A 26,667-nucleotide genomic window follows, 5' to 3' on the forward strand; every position below is an offset into this window, starting at 1 on the left:
GCTAACTTGGATGTAAATTAAAAAAAAAAATTTTTTTAATTAAAGAACCAAATGGAAATGAAAAAAATAAAATAAATTAAAATGAAATAAAGCTTTTGCACAGAGACAAGGATCTATAAAATTTAAAAGACAACCAACAGAATGGGAGAAGATATTTGCAAATGACATATCTGATAAAGGGTTAGTATCCAGAATACATGAAGAACTTATAAAATTCAACACCCAAAACACAAATCATCCAATTAAAAAATGGGCAGAAGAGGGGCACCTGGGTGGATCAGTTGGTTAAACATAGAACTTCGGCTCAGGTCATGATCTCACAGTTTGTGAGTTCGAGCCCCACGTCGGGATCTCATGCTGACAGCTCAGAGCCTGGAGCCTGCTTCAGATTCTGGATCTCCTTCTCTCTCTGCCCTTCCCCCACTTGTGCTCTGTCTCTCCCTGTCTCTCAAAAATAAACGTAAAAAACAATTTTTTTTTAAATCGGCAGAAGACAGGACTAGACATTTTTCCAAAGACATCCAGATGGCCAATAGACCTATGAAAAGATGCTCAACATCACTGATCATCGGGGAAATCTAAAACAAAACTACAATGAGACGTATCACTTCACACCTGTCAGAACGGCCAAAATAAAAAACACAACAACAGGTATTGGCAAGGACGTGGAGAAAAGGAACCCTCTTGCACTGTTGGTGGGAATGCAAACTGGCACAGCCACTCGGGAAAAATTAAAAATAGAACTACCCTGGGACGCCTGGGTGTCTCAGTTGGTTAAGTGTCTGAGGTTGCCTCAGGTCATGATCTTGCGGCTCGTGGGTTCGAGCCCCACGTTGGGCTCTGTGCTGACAGCTCAGAGCCTGGAGCCTGGTTCGCATTCTGTGTATCTCTCTGCCCCTCCCCGTTCATGTTCTCTCAAAAAAATAGATAAAAAACATTACAGATTTTTAAAAAGAAAATAGAACTACAATCCAGCAATTGCACTACCAGGTATTTACCCAAATAATACAAAAATACTAATTCCAAGGGATACATGCACACTGATGTCTAGAGCAGCAGCACCCACAGTAGCCAGGTAATGGGAACAGCCCATGTGTCCATCGACTGATTACTGGGTAAAGAAGACGTGCTGTGTGTACACACACACACACACACACACACACACACAGGAATATTACTCAGGCATAAAAAGAATGAAATCTTGCCATTTCATTTGCAAAGACAGCATGGAGCTAGAGAGTATCACGCTAAGTGAAATAAGTCAGAGAAAGACAAATACGTTATCTCACTTATAAGTGGAATTTAAGAAACAAAAGAGCAAAGGGGGTAAAAAAGGCAAACAAAGAAAGAGACTCAACTATAGAGAACTGATGATCCCGGGGGGGGGGGGGGGGGGGGGGGCGGGTTTGAGTGAAACAGGTGATGGGGATTAAGGGGCGCGCTTGTGATGAGCACTGGGTGATGCACGGAACTGTCGTACACGATACTGTGTATCTGAAACTAATGTTATACTGTATGTTAACTAACTGGAATTTAAATACTTAGGAAAAAGAAATACGACTGGTTTTTGTTTTCTTTTGTATCCTACAACACTGTTTTACCTCATACGATAGTTCAAATCGTTTTTCAGTGGATTCCCTTCAATTTTCTATTTAAAAATCATCTGACAGCAGAATATAGCTTTACTTCTTTTCCGACGTCAAACTTACACAACTTTAATACCGAAGAAATATAGAAATGTTACTCCTCGATGGCTCTCTTATCCCATATCTATGCGGTTATTAATATGCTGTCGTCTAGATACGCTACAAACACAATGATACGTTGCTGTAACTGTTGCTTCACATAATTTTCTTTTTAAAGAAGTTATGAGAAGAAAGGAGACCACGTGTGTATTGACAGCTTGGCTTTCTTCACTTGGTCCTTAGGATTAGAATTACCATCTGGTGTCACTTCCTTGGTCGGATGTAGCTTTCCTTCCACTCAATTCCTCTGTGCTGACATTGGCAAACATACTACATTCCCATGTTACAGGGCCCATAAAACAGTAATACACTTATTGGCTTATATAACTGCTTTCCAAAATCCATTAAGTAATACTTACATTCTGTTGTGATTACGCAATTATCCTTACCAAGGACTTTTTTTCCCCACGTAAATTCAAATTACTGTCTGGAATCACTTGCTTTCCTTTAAGTATTTCTCATAAAACAGTCTTCTAGAAAAAAATACTCTCAGTTTTTGTCTCTCTGAGATAATGTATTTCACCATCTTCTTTGAAAGATACTTTTGCTGGATATAGGATTCTTGGTCAAGTTTTTTTTTTTTTTTCCTTTGAGCATGTAAAATGTCATCCCACTGCCTTCTGGCCTCCGTTGTTTCTGATGAGAAGTCATCAGTTTGTGTCACTGAAGCGCTCCTGTTGATGACAAGTTGTCTTTCTCTGACTCCTTTTAGGATTTTCTCCTGCTCTCCGTGTTTCGACATCTTTACTATGATGTGTCTGTGGCTGTGTGTGGATATCCTCGCACGTATCCTGTATCCTACTTTGAGTTCCAGGAGCTCCTTAGGCATGGAGACTACCGTTTGTCATCAAAATGGGGACTTTTCAGCCGTTCTCTCTCTTCAAATATTTCTCTTTCCCTCTCATCTCTACTTCTGGCCCTCCCGTGACACATCTGTTGGCAAACTTAATGATGTCCCACGTTTCTGTTAGGCTCTGTTCACTTCTCTATTTTCTTTCTGTTCTCCAAACTGGATAATCTTCAGGGATCTATTTTCAAGTTTATTCATTCTTTTTTTCTGCCAGTTCGAATCTACTGCTGAGCTCCTGCATAAGTTTTTCTTTTAGTTGTTTATTTCTTTTAGTTACTATACTTTTCAACTTCAGAATTTCCACTTGGTTGTTACCATTTCTTTACTGGCATTAAACACTGTCACACACTTCACACTTCACTAAGCACTGTTCTCTTTAAACACGCGTGTGACTACCCTGAAGTCTTCATCGAATCTGTACCTGGTCACGCGACAGCCACTGCGTGTTTTCCTCTGCACAGATCACACCTGCCAGTTTCTTATGTCCCAATTTTTTTGTCATTGAAAGTGACTTTTTTTGATTTTTGGACAATATACTGCAGCAACTCTAACCCACTCTCTCACCAGCTTCTTTTCATCCGCCACTCGGTAGCTGACCGGATTTTAGTAAAAGCTGGGCTCTCCTCCCTGACTCGCACAGTGTGAAGCCGCCACCGTTCCTCCTCTGGAGGTAGGCCTTGGGCCCGTGCGGAATCACTCTGGAATGACCGTGGTCTTTGCAGGGCTCCCCTGCCACCGTCTCTTTACCTGACCGCATCCCCCAAACTGCACTTACTTGCTGGAACTGTTCTAAGCGACAAACCCGCTTTAGGACACGGGGCGGCGGGGATCCAGTGGTCGCCCCTGTCTCCCATCATGGAACCTCCGCCCAGCCCCCCACAGCCAAGGAGGGGCTTCTACCCTAGAGCGGAGGCCGGGCGAGCTCTCAGCCACACTCCCCTGCATCCTCGCCTCTACAACAGGTAGCTGGGTGGGACGGGGAGGGGGGTTCCAGTCCTCAACTGTGAGCCGGGGGGAGAGCGAGACCTGTGTTCTCAGCATCACGTACCTGGGGTGCAGTTTCCGTGATACCAGCCTGGGCGGGGAGGGAAAGCAGTGGCTCGAATGCCACAGACTCTTTCCACCAAGACTCAGTGGATTTTCTTGAAGAAATGTTTCTTTTGCTGTAGAACCACTTCTGGAAACTTTTAAAAAGTTTTACTTAAGTAATCTCCACACCCCACGTGGGGCTCACACTCGCGACCCCGAGATCTAAGAGTTGTGTGCTCTTCTGGTTGAGCCAGCCTGGCACCCCTCCACCTCCACACACTTTAAAGGGTTGTTTTTTATAAACAATAATTTTCACCAGTTTTGCTGGGGAAAGGGTCTGCGGTTCGTGTTAACAGAGAAGTGGAGCTCTCAAACTTATCATTTAGCATAAATACTTGAGCACGTACCGCTAAAAGGACCTTTGAAAACACACACACACGTGGCATCAGGGCACCTGGGGGGCTCAGCCGGTTAAGTGTCGGACTCTTGATTTCGGCTCATGCCATCATCTCGTGGTTCATGAGCTCGAGCCCCACGTCAGGCTCTTGCGTTGACAGCACGGAGCCTGCTTCGGATCCTCTGTCTCCCTCTCTCTCTGCCTTGCCCCAGCTCACACATGTGCCCGCTCGTGCCCTCTCTCAAAAATAAACACTAACAAAAATTGAAAACCATAAATTTACCACCTTAACCACTTCAAAGTGTATACTTCAGTGGTGTTAAAAGTTATTCACACTGCCGTACAACGAATCTCCACAACTCTTCACCTTAAACAACAGCAAGCACACCCATGAAAAACTCCCCCTCCTCCAAGCCCTTGGCAATCACATTCTACTTTGTTTCTGGAAGCTTAACTATTCTAGATACCTCATGTAAGTGGAATCACACATCATTTGTCTTTGGCTGGCTAATTTCACTTTGTAAGGATCATCTTCACAGCTGAAAAAAATTTGACGATGCCCAAATAAACATCCAATCAGTGTTGAAAGTCCGGTTGTCTACAAAGTTTTTTTCAGTAGTTCAGGCCTTTGAGTCAAAATCCAAATGAGGTCCATACGCTGGTTAGTTAATGTGCATTTTAAGTCTCTTCTGATTGATGGGTTGCCCTTGCATCTCTCTCTTCCTTGCAATTATTTACAGAGTAAACCAGGTGGGCCTCGGAGCCTCTCACAGTCTGGGTACCACTAACTGCATACCTACGACGTAGTTGAACTACGCTCCTCGGTTCATCGTATTTCCTACAAATCGGCGGGGGCGGGTTCAGTACAGTAGGGCACCATCCTCTTGGCCCTATCCTTCCTTGCACAATTGAAGACAGTTTAGAAGATCCGTAAGGGAAAAAACAGAGACCTTGGCTGGAATTGCTCTGAATGTACAGACGGGGAGTTTGCTTCTTTACAACACGGAGTCTCTCCACCCACGGACACAGTATTACATTCCATTTACTCAGGCTTTCTTTCACGGACTTCCACACTGTTTCCTAAGTCTCCTCTATAAAGCTTTTACACAACGTTGGCTAGACACATCCCCAAGGGGCTGAACATTCTGATTTTGTTGTCTGCCTTTTATTTTCTTCAGGATTTTTCTTCTACTGCTTTCCTAGTTACTGGTAAAGAGAAACATCCCTGATTATTCTATACTGATCTTCATCCCGACGGTGTTGTAACTAACAGGTCTGACAGTGTGGATTCTCTTGGTTCCTCTATGTCAATAACCATGGACTCCACAGGGAGACAAAACTATCCTTAACTTTCAAAATTTTGTAACTCATTTGTTTTCATTTTATTGCGTTGGCGAGAAGGACCTCTAGTATAAAAATGAAGGATTGACAATAGGCTTATCTCATTTCACTATTAAGTATGATATATGCTACTGGTTTCTAAGAAAAACTTTTTCATAGGCTAAGGCAGGCCCCCACCATCCCAGTTTGCTAGGAACTAGTGTGAACTCATTACTAAAGCATGCTAAATTTACTGAATGTCCTTTTGGTTTTTCTTAATTTGTTAATGTAATAAGTTGCACCAACACATGTTCTAATGTCAATCTATCCTTGTATTGCTGCTACGCAACGTCACAGTGCAGTATTTCTAAATATTCTACTGAAGTCAACGTTATTTAGGATTTTAAACTCTACGGTCATAAACGAGACTGGTTTATCTATATTCTAGTATTAGTGTTTCTTGTTTAGGTATTAAAGTTATACTAATCCCACAAAATGAAATGGATGGCTTTTTCTTTCTGACACAGCAAATAAAAGGAATAAATTTTCCTTGTAAATTTAACAAGATTTGTCTATGTCTGTGGCATCTTTTATATATAAGAATTGCTTATTGTTTTTTTAATGTTTGTTTACTTTCCAGAGAGACAGAGCACTTGTGGGGGAGGGGCAGAGAGAGAGAGGAAGACACAGAATCCGAAGCAGGCTCCAGGCTCCAAGATGTCAGCACGAGATCCCGAGGTGGGGCTCGAACTCACAAACTGTGAGATCATGACCTGAGCCAATGTCACACACTTATCCAACTGAGCCACCCAGACGCCCTTTATTAACTGTTTCTCTTATGGTTATGGTTTATTCAGGTTTTCTAGTTGAAGTAATTTGGGGAATTCATATTTCCTAGGATATTATTCATTTCAACTAAACATCCAAAATTTCTGGCACAGACACATACACAGTACTGTATCAATAATTGTCTCATTTTCTTAGTTTTTTCCAAAAAATGTGCTTTTGATTTTATTGAGCTTAACTGTTAACTTTGCTTTCCATTTAATTAATTGCTATTACTATTTTTTTCTTCTTTGTGTTTACTCTTTTTCTAGCTTCTGGAGTTGAACACATGGATAATTTATTCTCAACTTCTCACCTTTTTAATTTTTTTAAGTGTATTTTGAGACAGAGAGAAACAGAGCACTCACGTTGAGTGTGGGAGGGGGAGGAAGAGAGCGAGAGAGAATGAATGAATGAATGAATGAATGAATGAATGAATGAATTCCAAGCAGGCTCACGTGTAGAGATCTGACACAACTGTCAGATCACGACCTGAGTTGAAACAACAGCTGGACACTCAACCAACTGAGCCACCCAGGTGCCCCCTCATGTCTTTTAATAATATAATTTTAATAGATGCTTTTAAAATTAAAAGCTTATTCTCCAAGTCTTGTTTTAGCTGCTTCCCAAGTATCTTTACCGTATTCTCGGATTTTGCGATCTCCATTGTGATATTCTTTAACTCAAGAACAGGAACGCACTGAATTCTTAGTTTCCAAACTTTTAAATAACATTTACATGGTTATTTAAAATCTTTCCAACAGTGTTCGGTAAGAAAACGAAGTAGCTTGATTTTTTTTTTGATTTTTTTTTAATGTTTTATTTATTTTTGAGACACAGAGAGACAGAGCACGAGCGGGGAAGGGGCAGAGAGAGAGGGAGACACAGAATCGGAAGCAGGCTCCAGGCTCCGAGCTGTCAGCACAGAGCCCGACGCGGGGCTCGATCCCATGGACCACGAGATCACGACCTGAGCCAAAGTCGGACGCTCAACCGACCGAACCACCCAGGCGCCCGATTTTTTTAATATGTTGAATCTCTGAGATATATGCATGTAGATAATTTTTTAAGTGTTTCTTATTAATATTAAAAAAATGAACTTTTTTGGTTCCTTAGGTACAGAATTCCTAGGTCAAGTCTTTTAAAATTCTGTTGCTCAGGGGCGCCTGGGTGGCTCAGTCGGTTAAGTGTCCGACTTCGGCTCGGGTCACGAGCTTTGAGAGTTCAAGCCCCGCGTTGGGCTCTGTGCTGATAGCTCAGAGCCTGGAGCCTGCTTCAGATTCTCTCTCTCTCTCTCTCTCTCTCTCTCTCTCTCTGTTCCCCCCTCACGCTCTGTCTCTCTCTCAAAAATAAATAAACATTAAAAAAACATTCTGTTGCTCAAAGCTATTATATTTTTTAATTTTTTTTGAAAGTTTATTTATTGTAAGAGAGCACATGCATGCGAGCAGGGGGAGGGGCACAGAGAGAATCCCAAACAGGTTCTGTGCTGTCAGCACGGAGCCCGATGCAGGGCTCAGACCCACCGACCCTAAGATCCTGAGCCAAACCAAGAGTCAGATGTTTAACCAACTGGGCCCCCAGGCGCCCCCAAAGCTACGATCTCTCTACCTGCTGCTGCTGGAGCCAGCAATCGCTACAATGCTAAGCATACCCTCCGTGTGCACTCATCAGTTTCTTCTTTGAACTCCATCACCTTCTGTTTACATGACAAGGCCTGGCGATTTTGTTAGGTGCACACGACTTCATGACTGTTGTCTTCTCTAGGTAGACCGCTGCTTTCATTATGAGACCGTCTTCTATATCCCTCCAACACCTCTTGCCTCAAGCCCCAACCCTGTTATTGTCTCATTTTTTTTTTCTACTTTCTTCCTTTAAAGCATAACATGAGCTACGAAGTTTTTTTTGGTTTTTGGGTTTTTTTTACAGCCGGACTTCTCAGTTTCTCTATCGGGATCGTGTCTTCCGTCCTGCCTGCTCCGTTTACTCTTGTGTTTGCAAATGTTCTCTTTACTCGCTCTTCTGGTGATTTGTGTGGGTGATAAATGCTCTTAGTTCTTATATGCCTGAAATACCTGTATCGCTCTCATTCTTGAATAATTTAGCTACATTTTAGGTTGAAATTTTAGGTTGAAAATGACTTTTCTCTGCACTTTAAGGATCTTATTTCATTGTCCCCTGGCATCTATTTTGCTTATGTGGTATCTCCCAACAACACAACTATTTCTTCTGTCAGCTTTCAATATTTTCTTTTCATTTGCATGTAGATAGTTTAAGATATGTCAAAATATGAATTTATAATTTTTTGCCTACTTGGTACTCAGTATTTATGTTGAGGACTTACTTTTTCAAATTAATCCCTGAAAACTCTATTATTATCTCCTCAAATATTCTACCCTCCATCTCTTCCGCTTCAACTCTTTTCAGAAATGTGTTAGAGGCTCACTTTATCCTCTATGTCAACTGCTCTTCGATGCTCCGGCCTCTGTCTCACTGAGAGGGAGAACTGCCAAATACTGTTTCCTAATTTACTGAACTAAAATCTCTGTGCCTTACCTACAATTTAAACCATCTATTTACCTTGTTTCAAGTTGTGTGTTGTTTCCAAGATTCCTAATGGCTTTTAATTTTCTTTAAGACACTCTAGTTTTATTTCCACATCTAGAATCAAGCTTATGACAAAGATCTGCCTTAACCTAGCTTTCAACTACTGAAAGAATCTCTGGCTAATTAGCATCAAAGCTTTATATAAATGATCACCACATACTCAATCGTTCTGAACATGCTAGAAAATTTCATGGTCTCCTGGTGGTTAACGCGGGCTCTATTCCTACAATTTTCCTTCAAATCCAGAACGCTATGGCCTTTGGCGTGCTGCTTCACGTAACAGGCTCCACCTTACTGCCCAAGACCGAGGATTTTCGAAACACAAACTCTGCTGTGGTGCCAAGCTTTGTACTGAGGCTGGCTAAAGAAGAAAGCTAAATCGAATACTTTTTTTGAAAGCTAAATACATTTTCTTCAAGTTCAACAACAGACAAGCAACAAAGCTTTCAGAAATATCTACGACATTCGCAGTTGAAGTCGGCTGGGCCAAGAGCGGGCGCTAAGCAGGAGCAGGCAGGCAGGAGCGCAAAGGTAACAACCTCTCTCATTCGCATTCCTCACTGCCGTCCGGACCCCTGCCCAGCTGTTCTCCAAACAGGACGGCACGGCCACTGCAACACCAGGGCAGAAGCCGTTCCTATCTGTCAAACACGGAGGCTCGGACTTCCAGAGTTACAGTGCCTGGTTTGCTGAAAGAGAAAACAGACAGGCTGCTGAACACGTCGAACCCACGGCTCACGCCGCCACCGCCTGCGAGAATCGTTAAGACTGGCTTTGCGTGTCACAGCCGGCGCCACAGAACTGCCTGAATTCGATTCTGATTATGAAATAGGCAAACCGCCAAGACAGAAACTGAATCAACGTTTACGTTTTACACACTATGCGTTTTCCTTAGAAATGACACCAAAAACTCTCAGAAAGGTCACATTATTCCTTTTGAAATTCTGTAGAAAGTCACCCGTTCTCTGTGGCCCGCCGAGCTCACAGAGGACTCCAGACAGCACAGAGGGACGCCCCCACACAGCTTATGTATCAGGTGGAGATGTAGTTAAAGCGATGTTAACGCAGCAACTACGTTTTCTGATGGAATCCACATGACAAGCTGTCCAGAGCGGATTTAAAAACGGTAACTGATCACGTAGTTCAGGAATGAGAGGTTCTTGGTCATTTTCATGTCTTCGGAATTTTACAGAAAAGGCCACTTTATAACTGAAAAGAAAAAATAAGAAAGGAAAGGAAAACCCTAACGGCTTTATCTGGGGACAGAGAAAAACAGGAAATAAAACAAGCAAACGCGGGGCAAGATTAAGCTGAATTGACTGAATAAGCAGAGACTGAAGGAAAAAGGAGGGTCCGCCTGCGGGGCCGCGGAACGAGGGGCGGCCAGCCAGCCCGGCAGCGAGCTCTAACTGCTCACCAGAGGAAGCAATGCCGGGACGTCGTACCACACACGGAAGGCGCCACGCGTCACCTTGACGAGGACACACCGCTGCACAGGGTTGAAAGCGGTGCCTCGTCAACTCAAGGTTAGAACAAGTTTGAGGAGGGAGCGTTAACAAAGAGAAACACACTGAAGACCCAGACGTAACTTTTCTCAAGACACACAACATATACTCAAACAATGACGCTGCGCAAAATGTATCATCTACCCCAGTAGACTATACTTTCTTGAAGACGCGAACCCTATCTCAGGCGTCCCAAGCTCCACAGTGACGTGCAGAGTGCCACCAGGCCCAGACAGAACACCAGCCTTCCTAACTCCTCGTGAGCCTACGCAGGAACAGAATCAGAGAGAGGCCCGCCTACAAGTCACAAGAAAACGGAGCCCCATCCCACACTGTAGTCAGCAAGCCTTTCCAAGTCGGGGCTGGATCGGTGAGGCCTCCTACACAACGCTGGCTGTCCAACGTCTCTGACCACAATTCACAACAAGGAACAGACTTCAGGGCGCCTGGGGGGGCTCAGCCAGTTGAGCGCCTGACTCTTGATTTGGGCTCAGGTCATGATCTCTCATGGGATTGAACCCCACGTTGGGCTCCGTGCAGAGTGGCCTGACAGCAAGAAGCCTGCTTGGGATTCTCTCTCCGTCCCTCTCTCTGGCCCTCCCTCACTAGTGTGTGCTCTCTTTCAAAAATAAATAAAAACTTTTTTAAAAATTTATTTTATATCACTTTATACATAACACATATATGTCACTGAAACAAAATATTTCATGCAACTATACTTAACTGAAACTTACAAATATAATATACTGTTATTTTCCTATTTTCCATTTTATTCCTTTTTTTAAAAGTGGTGGTCACTGCCCGCTTAATTTTTTTTAATCCATCGAAGGGTTATATAAACCTAAAGTCTGAATAACACCACTCCAGGGCAGTGATCTTCAAAGTGGGGAACATGTACGCCTGGAGATACGCAAAGATTTTCCAAGGATTCACAGACACATGATGTCTTAAAGGAATCAACTTCTAGATCCTCACCTCGCATAAATACTCTTCCCCAAAGCACAGCGGTATTGAAGTACAGATTCTTCCCGTCCACCTCCCTTTTCGAGACACCCTTTCTCCTATGTAACAAAAGACGGGTTTCCTGAATGTTCTATGAGTCACTGCCCTGTTGTGTAAAAACTCCTCTGTCGTATCAAACCAGAGGGACAATTTAAAATACCAACATCACGGGGGCACCTGGGTGGCTCAGTGGGTTAAGCGCCCAACTTCAGCTCAGGTCATAATCTCACAGTTCATGGGTTCAGGCCCCGCGTCGGGCTCTGTGCTGACAGCTCAGAGCCTGGAACCTGCTTCGGATTCTGTGTCTCCCTCTCTCTCTCTCTCTCTGCCCCTCCCTCACCTGTGTTGTGTCTCTCTCAAAAAGGAATAAACATTAAAATAATAATAATAAAATATCAATGTCAGTAATGAAGTGAATGACTAATAACTGGGCAACAAATCTTCTGGCAGGTTAGGTGACTGCAGAGTCTGCTTTCAACAAAACGGAAGGAAGCCTAACTGAGTTGCCAGCCAACAGAGCAAGGGTATTTTTGAAGCTGAGCACTATGTGACTTGACACAGAATTCAGAGAATTAAGAGAATGGAGTAATATTCACTGCAAAATAGGGGTGCCTGGGTGGCTCAGTCGGTTAAGCATCTGACGCTCCATTTCAGCTCAGGTCATGATCTCAGTTTGTGGGTTCGATCCCTGCACTGGGCTCCGTGCTGACAACGTGGCGCCTGCTTGGGATTCTGGCTCTCTCCCTCTCTCCCTCTCTCCCTCTCTCCCCACCACCTGCACTCTCTCTCTCAAAATAAGGTAACATATAATAATCATCACTGTAAAATAAAATTTATATTTCCATCTACTTATTTATGAGACTAAGGGCTCTCAGCACTCATACATATTTTTTTAAAAATGAAACTTACCCTTTTCTAGAAGTAAATATAATTCACCCAGAGGACAGGACTTAACTGGGAGGGAGACCCAATTACATCTCATAAGACCTACATTTCCAGGGGCGCCTGGGTAGCTCAGTTCGTGAAGCGTGCGGCTCTTGATATCAGTTCAGGTCATGGCCCCAGGGTTGTGGGATCGAGCCCCACGTCGGGCTCTGCACTAAGCGCGGAGCCTGCTTAAGACTCTCTCTGCCTCCTCCCCTCTGCCCCTCTCCCCCACTTTCACATACTCTCTAAATAATCGTCTTCTTAAAGTAAAGACCTGCATCTCCAGTGCTTTTTACACTTTACTTTTTAAATGTGTAAAATATTTATGGAGCAGCTGCACACTTATGAATAACTGTAATGATGACTCAGTACAGAAGATATTTACATGCACATTTTTCTTTTTTTTTTTTATGTTTATTTATTATTGAGAGACAGAGGGACACAGAGCATGAGCAGGGGAGGAGCAGAGAGAGGGAGACACAGAATCCGAAGCAGGCTTCAGGCTCCGAGCTCTCAGCAGAGAGCCCGACGCGGGGCTCAAACTCACAAAATGAGATCACGACCTGAGCCAAAGTCGGTCGCCTAACCGACTGAGCCAGCCAGGTGCCCTACGTGTGTATTTTTCTTACAGTGAAGTCTGACCAAATGTTCTTTAAATGGCTTTCAAGCACCAAATATTACCAGCGGTTCTCAAAGTGTGGTCCCTGCACCAACAGCATCAGCATCACCTGGAAACGTACCAGAAGTGTGAATTCTAGGATCTCGCAAACCCAACGGATCAGAAGCTCTGGGGGTGGAGACCAGCAATCTATGTTTTAACAAACCTTGCAAGTAGAATTCCGATGCATACTCGAGTTGGTGTTCCAAAAAAATAAATAAATAACAACCACCACCACCACCACCACCACCACCACCAAACACACGACTTTTTAGAATAAAATTCTGAGGGAGATGTAAACATGAAAACCTAATACCAGGATGGAAAAAAATATAACATTTCTGCTAAAGAGCTTATTCAAAGTTGTTTTTTTTTTTTTTAATGAATGGTGACAGATATTAAATCACTATGACTGATTCCACTGATACGTTTAAGACCATGAAGTTTTCACTTAAATTCTTAGTGCTGACAATATGACAGAATCAACACCTTTTAAATTCCTGAATAAAAAACTTGAAACGTCAACTTAAAAAAACGGTGTGAGGGGTGTACATAAAGAACTATTTCGTGGAGTGAATACACTTAAAAACAGGACGATCACCAGCCCAGAGCAGCGGTTCCCAAACTGTGGTCCTTGGCGGCAGTACCGGGGTCACCCGCAAGCTTGTCAGAAACGCAAATTCTCAGGCCCCACCCCAACATGCTGTGTTCTAACGAGCTCTCCAGGTGACTGCGATCCACGTGACCGTTTGAAAGCCACTGGCCCACACCAGAACGCTGCTTCCCAAAATCTGCCATGTATTGAGTCACCTTCAGCACTGGCTGCTGGACCCTTAGACCAGAGTTGCCGATTCAGTTAAGTGTGAGAGAGGACCCCAAACTTCACACTTGTAACAGGTTTCCCAGGCGACGGCGATGCTGATGCTGTTAACGCGATCACGCTGTGGGAAGCGCCAGGCTGGACGGCTGTGGAAACCACAGGTCAGTGCCCCACGTGTACCCCTCTCCTTACCCTTCAGATCCAGTCCCCCTCGATATGCTCCCACGGATCTGCCTTGTACACTCTCCCTCCGTCCTCACTCGAGTTCACGTTCTAGGAGTTAAAGATCCGTGTGACTCTGGCTCCTCGTTTACACCCGTCACCCGGGCACGACGTGTGCCTCACGGCGGATACTGTCCTTCCTGGTACGCAAGCGAACGTCTGTCGGAGAAACTCCAGGAGGCGTCAGGACGTGATGTGGCAGGGCTCTTCCCGCAACACCCACGAGCCTGCTCTGCTCTGCCTGGGGCTCCCGCTCAGGTACTCAGGGCACCCGGAGCCCCGTGTCCCAGGATGGCGCAGTCTGCCTGCCTTAAACATCATCACTAAGGTGGACAGACAAGGAAAAACCCGAAGGCCGCATTTTTCAACTTGTTTTATCAATTCCATTCTTAACCCTAGCCTCTAAATGGACTTTTATTGTATAATGTAAGTACAAATAAAATCAAGGCTTATTCAATGATAATATTAACACTGCACCACCAAGAAACTCGACAGTTTAAGGCAGTCTTAGCATGGGGGGTTAGACAGAGACTTAGGAACTTACCCTCTTTAGCCAAATATAACTCTTTAAATTTTGCTCTCTTTTGATTAAATTCTTGCTCAAGCTGCTGCTGTGCACGTAAAAATTCTGCATTAATTTTTTCCAATTCTGCTACCCGTTGCTGAAGAGAAACTGGAAAAAAAAATACTAGTTAACAAGTAATAACTTTTATTTATAAATTAAATTACAAGAATAAGTATTCTAGCTTCACATTTCTATAATGAAACAGTCAAACTTCTTCTGAAGACCCAATATGTTCCAGAAAATTCTAATTTTCACCTCTACTAGACTTAAAACACACTACAAATGAATCATATAAAGTGCAACAGCATATATAAGGAGAATCACATAAGGCAAATTTCCCTAAAGAGAGCTTCTCAAGTTCCTTGGTATAACCGACAGAATGTCAGTCTACTTCTGGAGTTATTAAATACTGGATTACTTGGGCTATTTACCCCACGAATAAACCCACTGCCAACCTTGCGGGCTCTGGTTCCTCTTGAGCGTTCTGAGCAAAATGTAACGGGCTGATTAGGACAGTCACAGCAGCCTGAACTGCTCTCCCAATTTCGGGATGATTCACTTTCATTGTACTGAAATCACAATCGAAAACCCTTTCACAGAGAAAGGATACAGAACCAGACGTCATGCATGACTCTCAATTACAGGGAGCTCCTCCAGTTTCCAGATTAAAGCAGACCGTGGTGTGGCAGGGGCTGGGACACACGTTCAGTTCGGGGGCTTATCTTCTGGCCGCGGCTGATCAAATAAATGCCCATCCTGAGCAAACCCAGACAGTCTTCTGGTTCAAGCACCGGGTGGGCAATCCAGAAGCACAACCCCACCTCCTCCTCTGCCCCAACAGCAAGCCAGCCACAAAGCAACCACCCTAGTCCCTCCGGGGGACATCAACTGGTCCTAATGCCACCACTACCCAAACACCAAGGCCAGCAGAAGCCCCAGTTCTCCAGCACAAACCACTCCAGATAATGATGGTTTGCTCACAACGTTAACCGCGATCTGAAATGATCTCTGAAGGCCCTACCTTCCCCCAACCCAGTACTCAATGTAATGGAGAGCTACTTTCATAGAACACAGAAAAACACTGGGGAAAAAAACGCACCAATGATTTTAGATAAATCCTAGAGGGACTAACGGATTGGGGCTGATTAAATTTCTTCCACGTGGTTCCCAAAGTTCTCTAGGACTCCTCTGATAATAAAGAATGAACTAAAACCATGTTCCTTCCCTCCACATCTTCAGACCAGCCTCACTACAAATCTGACAGTACGGACGAAATCCAGGTCTGAAAGGGGAAGTGACTGCTACTCTGAGTTCCACTGTTTGCGATTACACGTAAGGAGTCATTCCGAAGAGCAAGTATCTAGGGTCCTTACGTCAAAGCAAAGAATGACATCTGGTCATTAGAAGATCTGATGACCTCTGGAGAAACAGAGGGATGGAGCATCCACTGGAGAGGGAAATAACGCAGTTATCTCGCACTTACTCTCTGAAATCATGAAGGAAACTTGTTCTCTGTGCTGTTTACTTCTCTTGGTACTTTTACTGTCCAAATCCCAGTTGTTAAATAAACAAGTTCTCCACTTAAGACTGTAGTATTACTTGGAGCTACTGATGACTGTGTGAGGTCAGGAAGAGCGCTGGGGAGCTGGGGAACCCAGAGAGAAGGAAAAGCAATGTCCTCTGTCCTTCCTTTTTCCTAACAACTGCCCGATCCCTCCCCTACCTTCCACCAGAACACGCACACAAATGGCCGTAACTTTCAACACTGCATCTAGGAACTGAAGCCAGTGAACCGATAAAAACTGAAACGCAGCCACCTTCGTGTGTCTCCACCACTCCCGGCCTGCCCCGGCCCCAAGTTCAGGCACAGTCCGTGCCGTGGGCCTGGCCGCCGCTCTCCGGCTTCGGGGCGGTTTCAAGTCCAGGGATGTGACCCCTTGGAGGTCACACCCACTGCCTTATTAGCATTTGTTGTTTTAATTAAAACACTTCAAAGCCACCTCAAGTACTTCTAACATAAGGCACTTCTACAACAAAGAAAAAGGCCAGAACAACTTCCTCTTAAAACAAGACCACCTCTGCTGCTGTACCTGGGGAACCAGCTCGGCCTGCACAAGACAGCAGGAGGGTGCACGTGGGCACGTCCTCTTGCCCGAGCAGCCGACCACAGATTAAACGGAAATGAGCTCTCATCACACAAAAGATGACACAGTTCTCCTAACACAGTCACCAGCAAGTTTACAGTAACTAGCTAACAGCTCATGTTAAAAGGACTCAGCCCAGCATTTAGAAGGAAATTGATAAACATTAGCTGTAATTATTAAACTAGAGATACTTCTCCAACAAAGACAGAAAACAGGCAGAGCGATCAAGTGACACGTGTGCAGCCACAAAAGACCAGAAGTCACTTCCAACCTCCTGATCCTGACTCAGTTCCCGTGCTTAGACGCCCAGCTCATGCCTGTCCCTGTGACCATGAATCTTCATGGCGTCATGAACAAAGCTCAGTAGAAACGCCAGACCTCAACAATATTAAGCCTTCTGTAACTTAGCGGCCAAGAGCTATTAGCGTATCGACCTTCTTTAACCACTCGACACATTCTGCACACTGTCACCTCGTTTGGGTGATAAGGAAGAGGGGGGCGCCCATTGGCTCCGTTGGTAGTGTGTGACTCCTGATCTCGGGGCTGTGAGTTCAAGCCCCACGATGAGTGTAGACACTACCTACAAATAAAATCTTAAAAAAAAAAAAAAAAAAAAAAAAAAAAGGAAAAGGGGAAAACTATCTCCTGCAATGGCTACTTTTAACGCTTGACACCCAAAGGGGGAAAGTTGTCATTATCAATTACTCAAAATGTCTGAGATAAGCAACCATACAGAAAGGAAAAACAAAAAAAGAATAATCTGGTAAATAAATGAAGAGAAGAGTCAGTACCTCTTAGATATATCTCCTTCCCCGATCTTGACATGAATGCAAGAACATGTAACGACCCAAAAACACTTTTAGGTCCTGAGCTGTGTCCCACACTCTTACGTTCCTCTAACACTGTATTAAATTTGATAAGACACAACAACAGGAGAAGAAACCAGTCTAAGTCAAATAGTACAACATGTTCAAGATCCAAAGAAACACCTATTTCAAGGAAAAAAAAGACGTAACTTCAGTAAAACAAAAGACCAAACACTTTCTGTAACTCAGAAATCTTAATTTGTGCATAAATGGGTAAAATGAAACTATTAAGTATGGTAGGAGTGTCCATCCCGTGGAATAATACCAAGCCAGAAAAATTATACTAAATAAGAAGAAAATACAAAATTATACAACAAAACATGAGCTATGCAAAAATACACAGAAAAAAAACTGGAAAGAATATGCCAAATTACATTCAGAGGAGCTGCCTCTCTGAATCGAAGGGTAATTACAATTATAAATTACACTGATCACACTGATTTAAACTAAAAGGTAATGAAGTGACTCATCTTTTTTTTTTAATTTTCAGAATTATGACTTCATCTGACTGCTACATCCCAATCTCTCTGCTCAAAAAAAGGGCACATAATTTACTTCAGTGATCTTAAAATGTTTTAACACAATAAATAATCATTGTTTTAAAACTACATTTCTATTTTCCCAGGACAATTTGCTACAATAGACAAATTTCCTAAAAAGGCAAAACCTCTTGGTTTCGGTTTCAGAAGTGGCCTTCCAGCTAGCAAACTGCCTTCTCTTGCTGCTCTAAAAACTCACCATGTCCAACTTCTTTCAGGAATTACTAAAAATGACTATTCCCACACTACATCTACCCACGGAACTGTGCTTTGTTTAGGCTAATATTTCAGTAACAACCCCCCCCCCCCCCCACGGAGGAAACGTGGAGCGGGTGGGGCCAACTGGGAATCTAGGCTTCCCCGCGGATAACTGCGCTGCGGTCAACAACCATTCCACAGTGTTGGAGCAAACGGACGTGGCCTGTGGAATCACTTCGTCCACATGACTGAATAATCGTAATTCTTCAGTACAAGAGAAAGTCGTCATTTCACTTCACACAATCCCACTTCATTTTATGTAATCTCCAAAACATCGGACTTTAGCAACTTTAAGTAAAAAACTGCATCCTTCTACCCTTGGCCGTTTACTCACATAAACCAGTTCTGAAACAGAGTAACATCTGGCTAAGAAGTGTACACGGACCACCTTCCTTGTCCCTCCTTCCGTGAATCAGAACGAAAAACCTTACTTTGTCTTACTTTTTTCTTTGTTGCAACTCTCAAAGCACTTGGGCGTCCAAATACTTCAGATAAAAGAACACTTTTAAGATGATGTGTTTCAAATAAGAAAGCCAATTGTTTCCTATGTAAAGGTTAGTGGGCATTTGTGTAAACTACCCGAAGACATCATGAATCTGGGAAAGGTATTAACTCAAAGAACAAACTGGCACCAAATGTTCCTTCATTCAGAGGGAAAATGAGATCACGAAAAAGTATTAAGGAAGAGATTCTTCAACAAGAGAGAGTGGAATTAAAGAGAAGAAAGGATGGAAAGCCTGATGTGGGGGAGGAAAGACGGGGGTAGAGGTGGGAGGAATTAAGAAGACATAAGAATACACTGTCATTTTCAGCCTCCCTAAAGACAGTGATGATCGAAATTCATGAATAACCACCAGGCACCTGCAGTGTGGAATCTTCTGGGTCTCCTTTAGTTCTGGGTTACTGAGTAGGCACAGTCAGAGGATCATAGTTCTGCAAGGATTTGAGATTACTCTAGTCCAGTATATTTCAGACTGAGCCTCAATCTATTAATGAGTTGTTGAATTTAGTGATTAGCAACCTCTTTAAAACTAATGCAATATAGGGGCGCCTGGGTGACCCAGTCCATCAGGCATCCGGCTTCAGCTCAGGTCATGATCTCACGGCTTGTGAGTTTGAGCCCTACATCGGGCTCTGTGCTGACAGCTCGGAGCCTGGAGCCTGTTTTGGATTCTGTGTCTCCCTCTCCCACTCACACTCGGTCTCTCTCTCAAAAATAAACTAATAATAAAATAATTAAAATAACAAATAATAAACTAATAAAATAATAATAAAATAATAAAACTAATGAAAAATAACAAAATATCAGCAACACACTCAATATGGGTATATGTTGGGGCGCCTGGGTGGCTTGGTCGGTTAAGCGTCCGACTTCGGCTCAGGTCACGGTCTCGCGGTCCGTGAGTTCGAGCCCCGCATCGGGCTCTGTGCTGACGGCTCAGAGCCTGGAGCCTGTTTCAGATTCTGTGTCTCCCTCTCTCTGCCCCTCCCCTGTTCATGCTCTGTCTCTCTGTTTCAAAAATAAATAAACGTTAAAAAAAAATTTTTTTTTTAAATATATAGGGTATATGTGGTGTCATGAAATCCGTATCTCAGATCCTCACACATTTATACTGGGTCGTAACAGAAAATGAGATTCCTACTACAGAGAAAGGTCAAAATAGTCTGAAAACCACCACCTCCTAACTCATCCAGCACTCCACTCCTACAGTATCACAGACAGGCAGTCATATGGCTTCCACATGAACATAAAACTAGTAACTCACTTCACTGCCTCATGGGGCAGACAGTTCCACTGTGCAGAGATAATTAGATTACTAAACTCCCCTCTTCCCTTGGATAACTGGTCATCTGTTAGAAACACCTATTTTCAGGGGCGCCTGGGTTTCTCAGTTAAGCGTCTGACTTCGGCCTAGGTCATGATCTCACGATTTGTGGGTTCAAGCCCCACATCGGGCTCTGTGCCAACAGCTCACGGCCTGGAGCCTGCTTCGGATTTTGTGTCTCCCTCTCTCTCTGCCCCTCGTCTGCTCATGCTCTGTCTCTCAAAAATAAACAAATGTTAAAAAAAAAAAAAAAAAAAGAACAGAAAAGAAAAGACATACCTATTTTCAGGAGTGCCTAGGTGGCTCAATCGGTTGAGCGTCCAACTTTGGCTTAGGTCATGGTCTTGTGGTTCGTGGGTTCGAGCCCCATGTTGGGCTCTGTGCTGATGGCTCAGAGCCTGGAGCCTGCTTCCGTTTCGGGGTCTCCCTTTCCCTCTGCCCCTCCCCTGCCCATACTCTGTCTCTCAAAAAATAAAACGTCAAAAAAATGTAAATATATATATGTGTGTGGGTGTGTGTGTATATATATATGTATATATTTTTTCTTTTTTTTTTTTTTTTTAGGAATAACCCTAAATTGGCTTCCTCAGAGATCTTACTTAGCTCTACCCTACAGAATGAGGAACAGGTCTACTATTTGATATCGCACATCTGTCCTCTCCTTTCTTCGCCCGATGAAATACCTCCTGACCCTTTAATAATTTCTAAATTCTTCATGATCTCAGTTGCTCTCCCCACATAGTATAGTCAAAATTCTGCATAAAATAGGACACTCTGATCCTAACACATTACCAACATAGAGTATAGTAGAAATACTGTTATCTAGGAACTATTCCCTTAATAGTGTACCCCAAATTTGCCCTAGCTTTCTTTGACCACAACCCCATACTTCCATTCTTAGCCCATGAGATTAATGTAATTCAACACTGTCCTCAAGCCCTTTTTGTCTGAACTTCAAACACGCCAAGGCCCCCTCCAACCTACACCTGGTACAGTTGAAGCCATGTGGCAGAGTTCTGTTTTTATTATTATTTTTTTTAATGTTTATTTATTGGGGGGGGGGGAGAGTGTGCGTGCGTGCGTGCTGGGGAGGGGAAGAGAGAGAGGGAGATAGGGGATCCCAGGCAGGCATCCCGCTGACAGCAGAGAGCCTAATGAGGGGCTCGAACTCAAGAACCTGAGCCAAAGTCGGACACTTACCGGACTAAACCACCCAAGCGCCCATTTTTGTTTTTGTTCTTAAAACAAAGTTTTAAGTTAGAACCAAAGATACAGCCCATTAGCACATCACTTAAGATGCGGGTGTAGGTTGATACTGACATTAAATCGCTCTATTAGTTACAAATTCATTCCAACTATCATTAGTATCAAATCACAATTCTTCATCTAATCCATGATTTTGTAACAGTGTAGCCAAACATATTATTCAAATTCAAAGATAAGGGGCACCTGGGTGGCTCAGTCAGTTGAGTGTCCTTAAGCATACAAACCTGGATTTTGGCTCAGGTCATGATCTCACAACCAATGTGAGATTGAGCATCCCTCACACCCTGGGCGTGGAATCTGCTTAAGATTCTCTCCCTCTACCCTCCCCCAGTGCACATATTCTCTGTCTAAAGACAATAAAAAAATAAATAAAAAATAATAATAATAATAATAATAAAATAAAACTCAAATATAAGCTATGTACAACTTAGGAGTCAGAAAAGAAATTGTGCCTCAACCCAAAGCCAAGCTTTCATTATGCGAACCGGGGCAAAGGTTCAACCTTTCGAAGATTTCATTAAAATAAAAACGACACCCATTTTGAAGACTGCCACATGCTCTGAGGATTAGAAATACCATCATACAAAAGCAAGTTACACATAACAAGTATCAAATGATACTTATTGTTAACTTCAGAATTTAATAGTTTCAGGTTCAAAATTCTGCTAAAAAAAAATAGAGATCTTCATTTGGCTCACTTGTTCTAGAGATTCTGCCTAGTGATAACTACAAAATCACTTTATTTCCCAAAATTCTCGTAAGCCACTTGTTCAATAATCTGGTTTTTTTAATGTTCCAGAAATTATATTCAAGCGAAGTTACCAATTAAGACAAGCATGTAAACAAAGCTTTGAGAAGAAGTAAAATATACAAAATAACTATGAACCAAAAAATGGGGATTTCCCTGACTGTTCGGCAGGCAAACAATGAAGCATAAACTATACTCCAGGCTCTATTCCTGCATCACTATAATAAGCCTACAAGGCTACCCTCCACCACATACTCCCACTTGGCATAAACAATGTACAGCATGAAAAAAGTCTCAGTTGCCAAACAAGAATAACTTCAGAAATAAGCCAACTACACGGCTGAAATAAACTCTGAGCATTTATGAATACTAGTCAAGATACACAAAACCGTGCGAGCAACATCACGTGCATTTTACCAGGTAGCTTTTTTTTTTTTTTTAATTTTTTTTTCAACGTTTTTTATTTATTTTTGGGACAGAGAGAGACAGAGCATGAACGGGGGAGGGGCAGAGAGAGAGGGAGACACAGAATCGGAAACAGGCTCCAGGCTCCGAGCCATCAGCCCAGAGCCTGACGCGGGGCTCGAACTCACGGACCGCGAGATCGTGACCTGGCTGAAGTCGGACGCTTAACCGACTGCGCCACCCAGGCGCCCCAACCAGGTAGCTTTTAAATCGCCTTCATTTCTAAAGGCCTGTAGTTCAGCTGCCATTACTGTCGAACGCTGGTGTTCAACAGCTGATACACGTATGCGTGGATAAAAATGGGCTGCTAATCTATTCAGTTTGTACAAACTGGTGTTATTCTATTTCCCAAGTGTTTCAAACACCATATGATGCCAAGCCAGATGGAAAAGCATGACTGCCACTGGACCGATCAACAGGTAGATCTTCTAACTTTGGATATTTAAATATTTTAGTTGCCACTTACAAGACAAAAAAGGCTACTCAAAATTTAACATCTGGCTTACTTAAGGAAATGGCCAAAGGAATTCAGTTTTCTGCCTGTAACTCTAGTGGCGTTCAGAAGCACAACTATACGAGGCCACTTCGGGACGTGGATTAGGACTCCTAAAAATTCACTACCAGTGGAGTTAGATTTAGTCCTTACTTTGACACTGAATTTACCAAGTGCTGGTAAGGCTGCTGGTGGGAACGCCTAACAGTACAATCACTTCCGAAGAGTCTGGCTGTGTCTTATAAATGCACACTTACCGTACGCGCCACCAATCCTACAAACAAACACATATTTCCACACAAAGATTCGTGTAAGTGCTCACAGGAGCCTTACTTATAAAAGCCAAAAGTTGGAAACAACCAGTCAGTTAGGCATCTCTTAGTTTCAGCTCAGGTCATGATCTCACAGGTCGTGAGCTCAAGCCCCGAGTTGGGCTCTGTGCTGGCAGCGTGGAGCCTGCTTGGGATTCTCTCCCCACCACCGCCCCGCCCTCTCTGTCTCAAAAATAAATAAATGTTAAAAAAACAAAAAAAAGCTGGGTTTAGCCTCCCCATGGTGGAAGAAGTGATGGGGCAAGTGTGGTGGCGGGAGGAGGCGCCCACCCACGCGCCCCTTGGTGGCTCCTCAGGGAGCTCTGTTTGTGGTGGCGGTGGACATACACAATGGGGCAGATTCTCAACGTGACAGAAAACGGAGCCTCTGCATAAGACCCCAAGCAGCCAACACATTAATTTTGGCCTGAGGAGACCAAGCAGAGGACCCAGTCAAGCCTGCCCAGACTTCCGACTTCTGGAATCGTGAGGGCTACTTCGATGACCAAATCGAAGCACAGCTGGCGGAGGGTCCAAAACGTCACTACGGGTGGGGAGATACAGCAACCAGAGTCACAACAACGGAGAGCAGGAAACACGCTCCAAAAAACACCTCCGGAAGGGCCAGGCCCTGGACGGTGTAGGACCCCTCTGTGATACAGCAGTGCCTGCGGGCAGGACACATAACAAGCTTTTACAACACAGAAGGGACAGAAAACTAGCCCAAATGATGAAACGGAAGAGTTCTCAAAAGAAATTCCAGGAAGAAATGACAGCTAAAGAAATGATCAAAACAGATACGAACAATATATCTGATCAAGAATTTAGAATAACAGTCGTAAGATTAATCGCTGAGCTTGAAAAAAGCATAGAAGACAGCACAGAATCCATTGCTACAGAGATCAAGGAACTAAACAACAGTCATGATGAGTTAAAAAATGCTATAAATGGGGTGCAAAATAAAACGGAGTCAGCCACAATGCAGACTGAAGAGGCAGAGGGGAGAATGGGTGAATGAGAAGATAAAATTATGGAAAAAGAGGAAGCTGAGAAAAAGATTAAAAAAATTCTGGATCATGAGGGGAGAGTTAGAGAACTAAGTGATTCAATGAAACGGAACAATATCCGTATCACAGGAGTTCCAGAAGAAGAAGAGAGAGAGAAAAGGGCAGAAGGTGTACTTGAACAAATCAGAGCTGAGAACTTCCTGATCTGGGGAAGGAAACAGACATTGAAATCCAGGAGGCACAGAGAACTCCCTTCAGACATAACTTGAATCGATCTGCACGACATATCACAGTGTAACTGGCAAAATACAAGGATAAAGAGAGAATTCTGAAAGCATCTAGGGATAAACGGACCTTAACATACAAAGGTAGACACATAAGGGTAGTAGCAGACCTATCTACTGAAACTTGGCAGGCCAGAAAGGAATGGCAGGAAATTCTCAATGTGATGAACAGGAAAAATATGCAGCCAAGAATCCTTTACCCAACAAGTCTGTCATTCAGAATAGAAGGAGAGAGAAAGGTTTTCCCAGACAAACAAAGTCTGAAGGAATTCATCACCACTAAACCAGCCCTACAAGAGAACCTAAGGGGGACTCTGTAAGTGGAATGTTGCAAAGACCACAAAGGACCAGAGACTTCACTACCAGGATGAAACCTACAGATATCACAATGACTCTAAACCCGTATCTTTCAATAATAACACTGAATGTAAATGGACTAAACACTCCAATCAAAAAAGATAGGGTACCTGAAAGGATTAAAAAAAAAAAAAAAAAAAAAAGACCCATCTATTTGCTATCTACAAGAGACCCATTTTAGACCTGAGGACACCTTCAGATTGAAAGTGAGGGGATGGAGGGGCGCCTGGGTGGCTCAGTCGGTTAAGCGTCCGACTACAGCTCAGGTCATGATCTCACAGTTTGTGAGTTCGAGCCCTGCATCAGGCTCTGCGCTGACAGCTGCTTGGAGCCTGAAGCCTGCTTCTGTGTCTCTCTCTCTGACCCTCCTCCTCTCCTTCCCTCCCTCAAAAATAAGTAAACATTAAAAAAAAAATTCAAAGTGAGGGGATAGAGAACCATGCTACTGGAAGTCAGAAGAAAGCTGGAGTAGCCATACTTATATCAGACAAACTAGATTTTAAACTGAAGTCTGTAACAAGAGATGAAGAAGGGCATTATATCATAATTACAGGGTCCATCCATCAGGAAGAGCTAACAACAATTATAAATGTTTATGCATCCAATTTGGCATCAGCCAAATATACAAAACAATCACAAACATAAGTAACCTTATTGATAAGAATACAGTAACAGCAGGTGACTTTAATGTTCCACTTACAACAATGGACAGATCACCTAGGCAGAAAATCAATAAAGAAACAATGGCCCTGAATGATACACCTGACCAGATGGACTTGACAGATATATTCAGAACTTTTCATCCAAAGCAGAATACACATTCTTCTCGAATACATGTGGAACATTCTCCAAGATATATCACATACTGGGTCACAAAACAGCCCTCAATAAATATAAAAGAACTGAGATCACACCATGCACATTTTCAGATCACAATGCTATGAAACTTGAAATCAACCGCAGGAAAAAGTTTGGAAAACCTCCAAATGCATGGAGGTTAAAGAACATCCTACTAAAGAATGAATGGGTCAACCAGGTAATTAAAGAAGAAGTTAAAAAATATATGGAAGCAAATGAAAATGAAAACACGACAGTCCAAACTACTTGGGATGCAGCAAAGGCAGTCCTAACAGGAAAATACATTGCAATCCAGGCCTATCTCAAGAAATAAGAAAAATCCCAAATACAAAATCTAACAGCACACCTAAAGGAACTAGAAGCAGAACAGCAAAGAAACCCCAAGGCCAGCAGCAGAAGAGAAATAATAAAAATTAGAGCAGAAATAAACAATACAGAATAAAACAAAACAAAAACCAGTAGAACAGATTGATGAAACTAAGAGCTGTTTTTTTGAAAAAATAAACAAAACTGATAAACCCCTAGCCAGACTTCTCAAAAAGAAGAGAGGACCCAAATAGATAAAAACATGAATGAAATTGGACTTATCACAACCAACCCCTCAGAAATACAATTATCAGAAAATATGATAAAAAGTATATGCCAACAAACTAGACAATCTGAAAGAAATGGACAAATTCCTACACACCCACACACTACCAAAACTCAAACGGGAAGAAAGAAAAAATTTGAACAGACCCATAAGTAGTTAAAAATTGAATCAGTTATCAAAA

General features: G+C 43.0%; 1 protein-coding gene across 5 annotated transcripts in view; it reads right to left on the reverse strand.

Moving 5' to 3' along the window:
- The window catches only part of RABEP1 (rabaptin, RAB GTPase binding effector protein 1), a 100,024-nt gene that overhangs the window by 44,538 nt on the left and 28,819 nt on the right, over nucleotides 1-26,667 (reverse strand). For 4 of the 5 annotated variants that reach the window (XR_006211049.1, XM_042965998.1, XM_042965999.1 and 1 more), the window contains exon 2: nucleotides 14,452-14,580. The exons of the other annotated variant lie outside the window; for it this stretch is intronic. Coding sequence is in view for 3 of the 4 variants with exons in the window: in XM_042965998.1 (XP_042821932.1) it covers nucleotides 14,452-14,580 (129 nt within the window). In the remaining variant the exon portion in view is untranslated. The remainder of the gene's footprint in view (nucleotides 1-14,451; nucleotides 14,581-26,667) is intronic. 5 annotated transcript variants of the gene reach the window in all.

Source organism: Panthera tigris, chromosome E1 (genome assembly GCF_018350195.1).
Source record: "Panthera tigris isolate Pti1 chromosome E1, P.tigris_Pti1_mat1.1, whole genome shotgun sequence".
Classification (NCBI taxonomy): domain Eukaryota; kingdom Metazoa; phylum Chordata; class Mammalia; order Carnivora; family Felidae; genus Panthera; species Panthera tigris.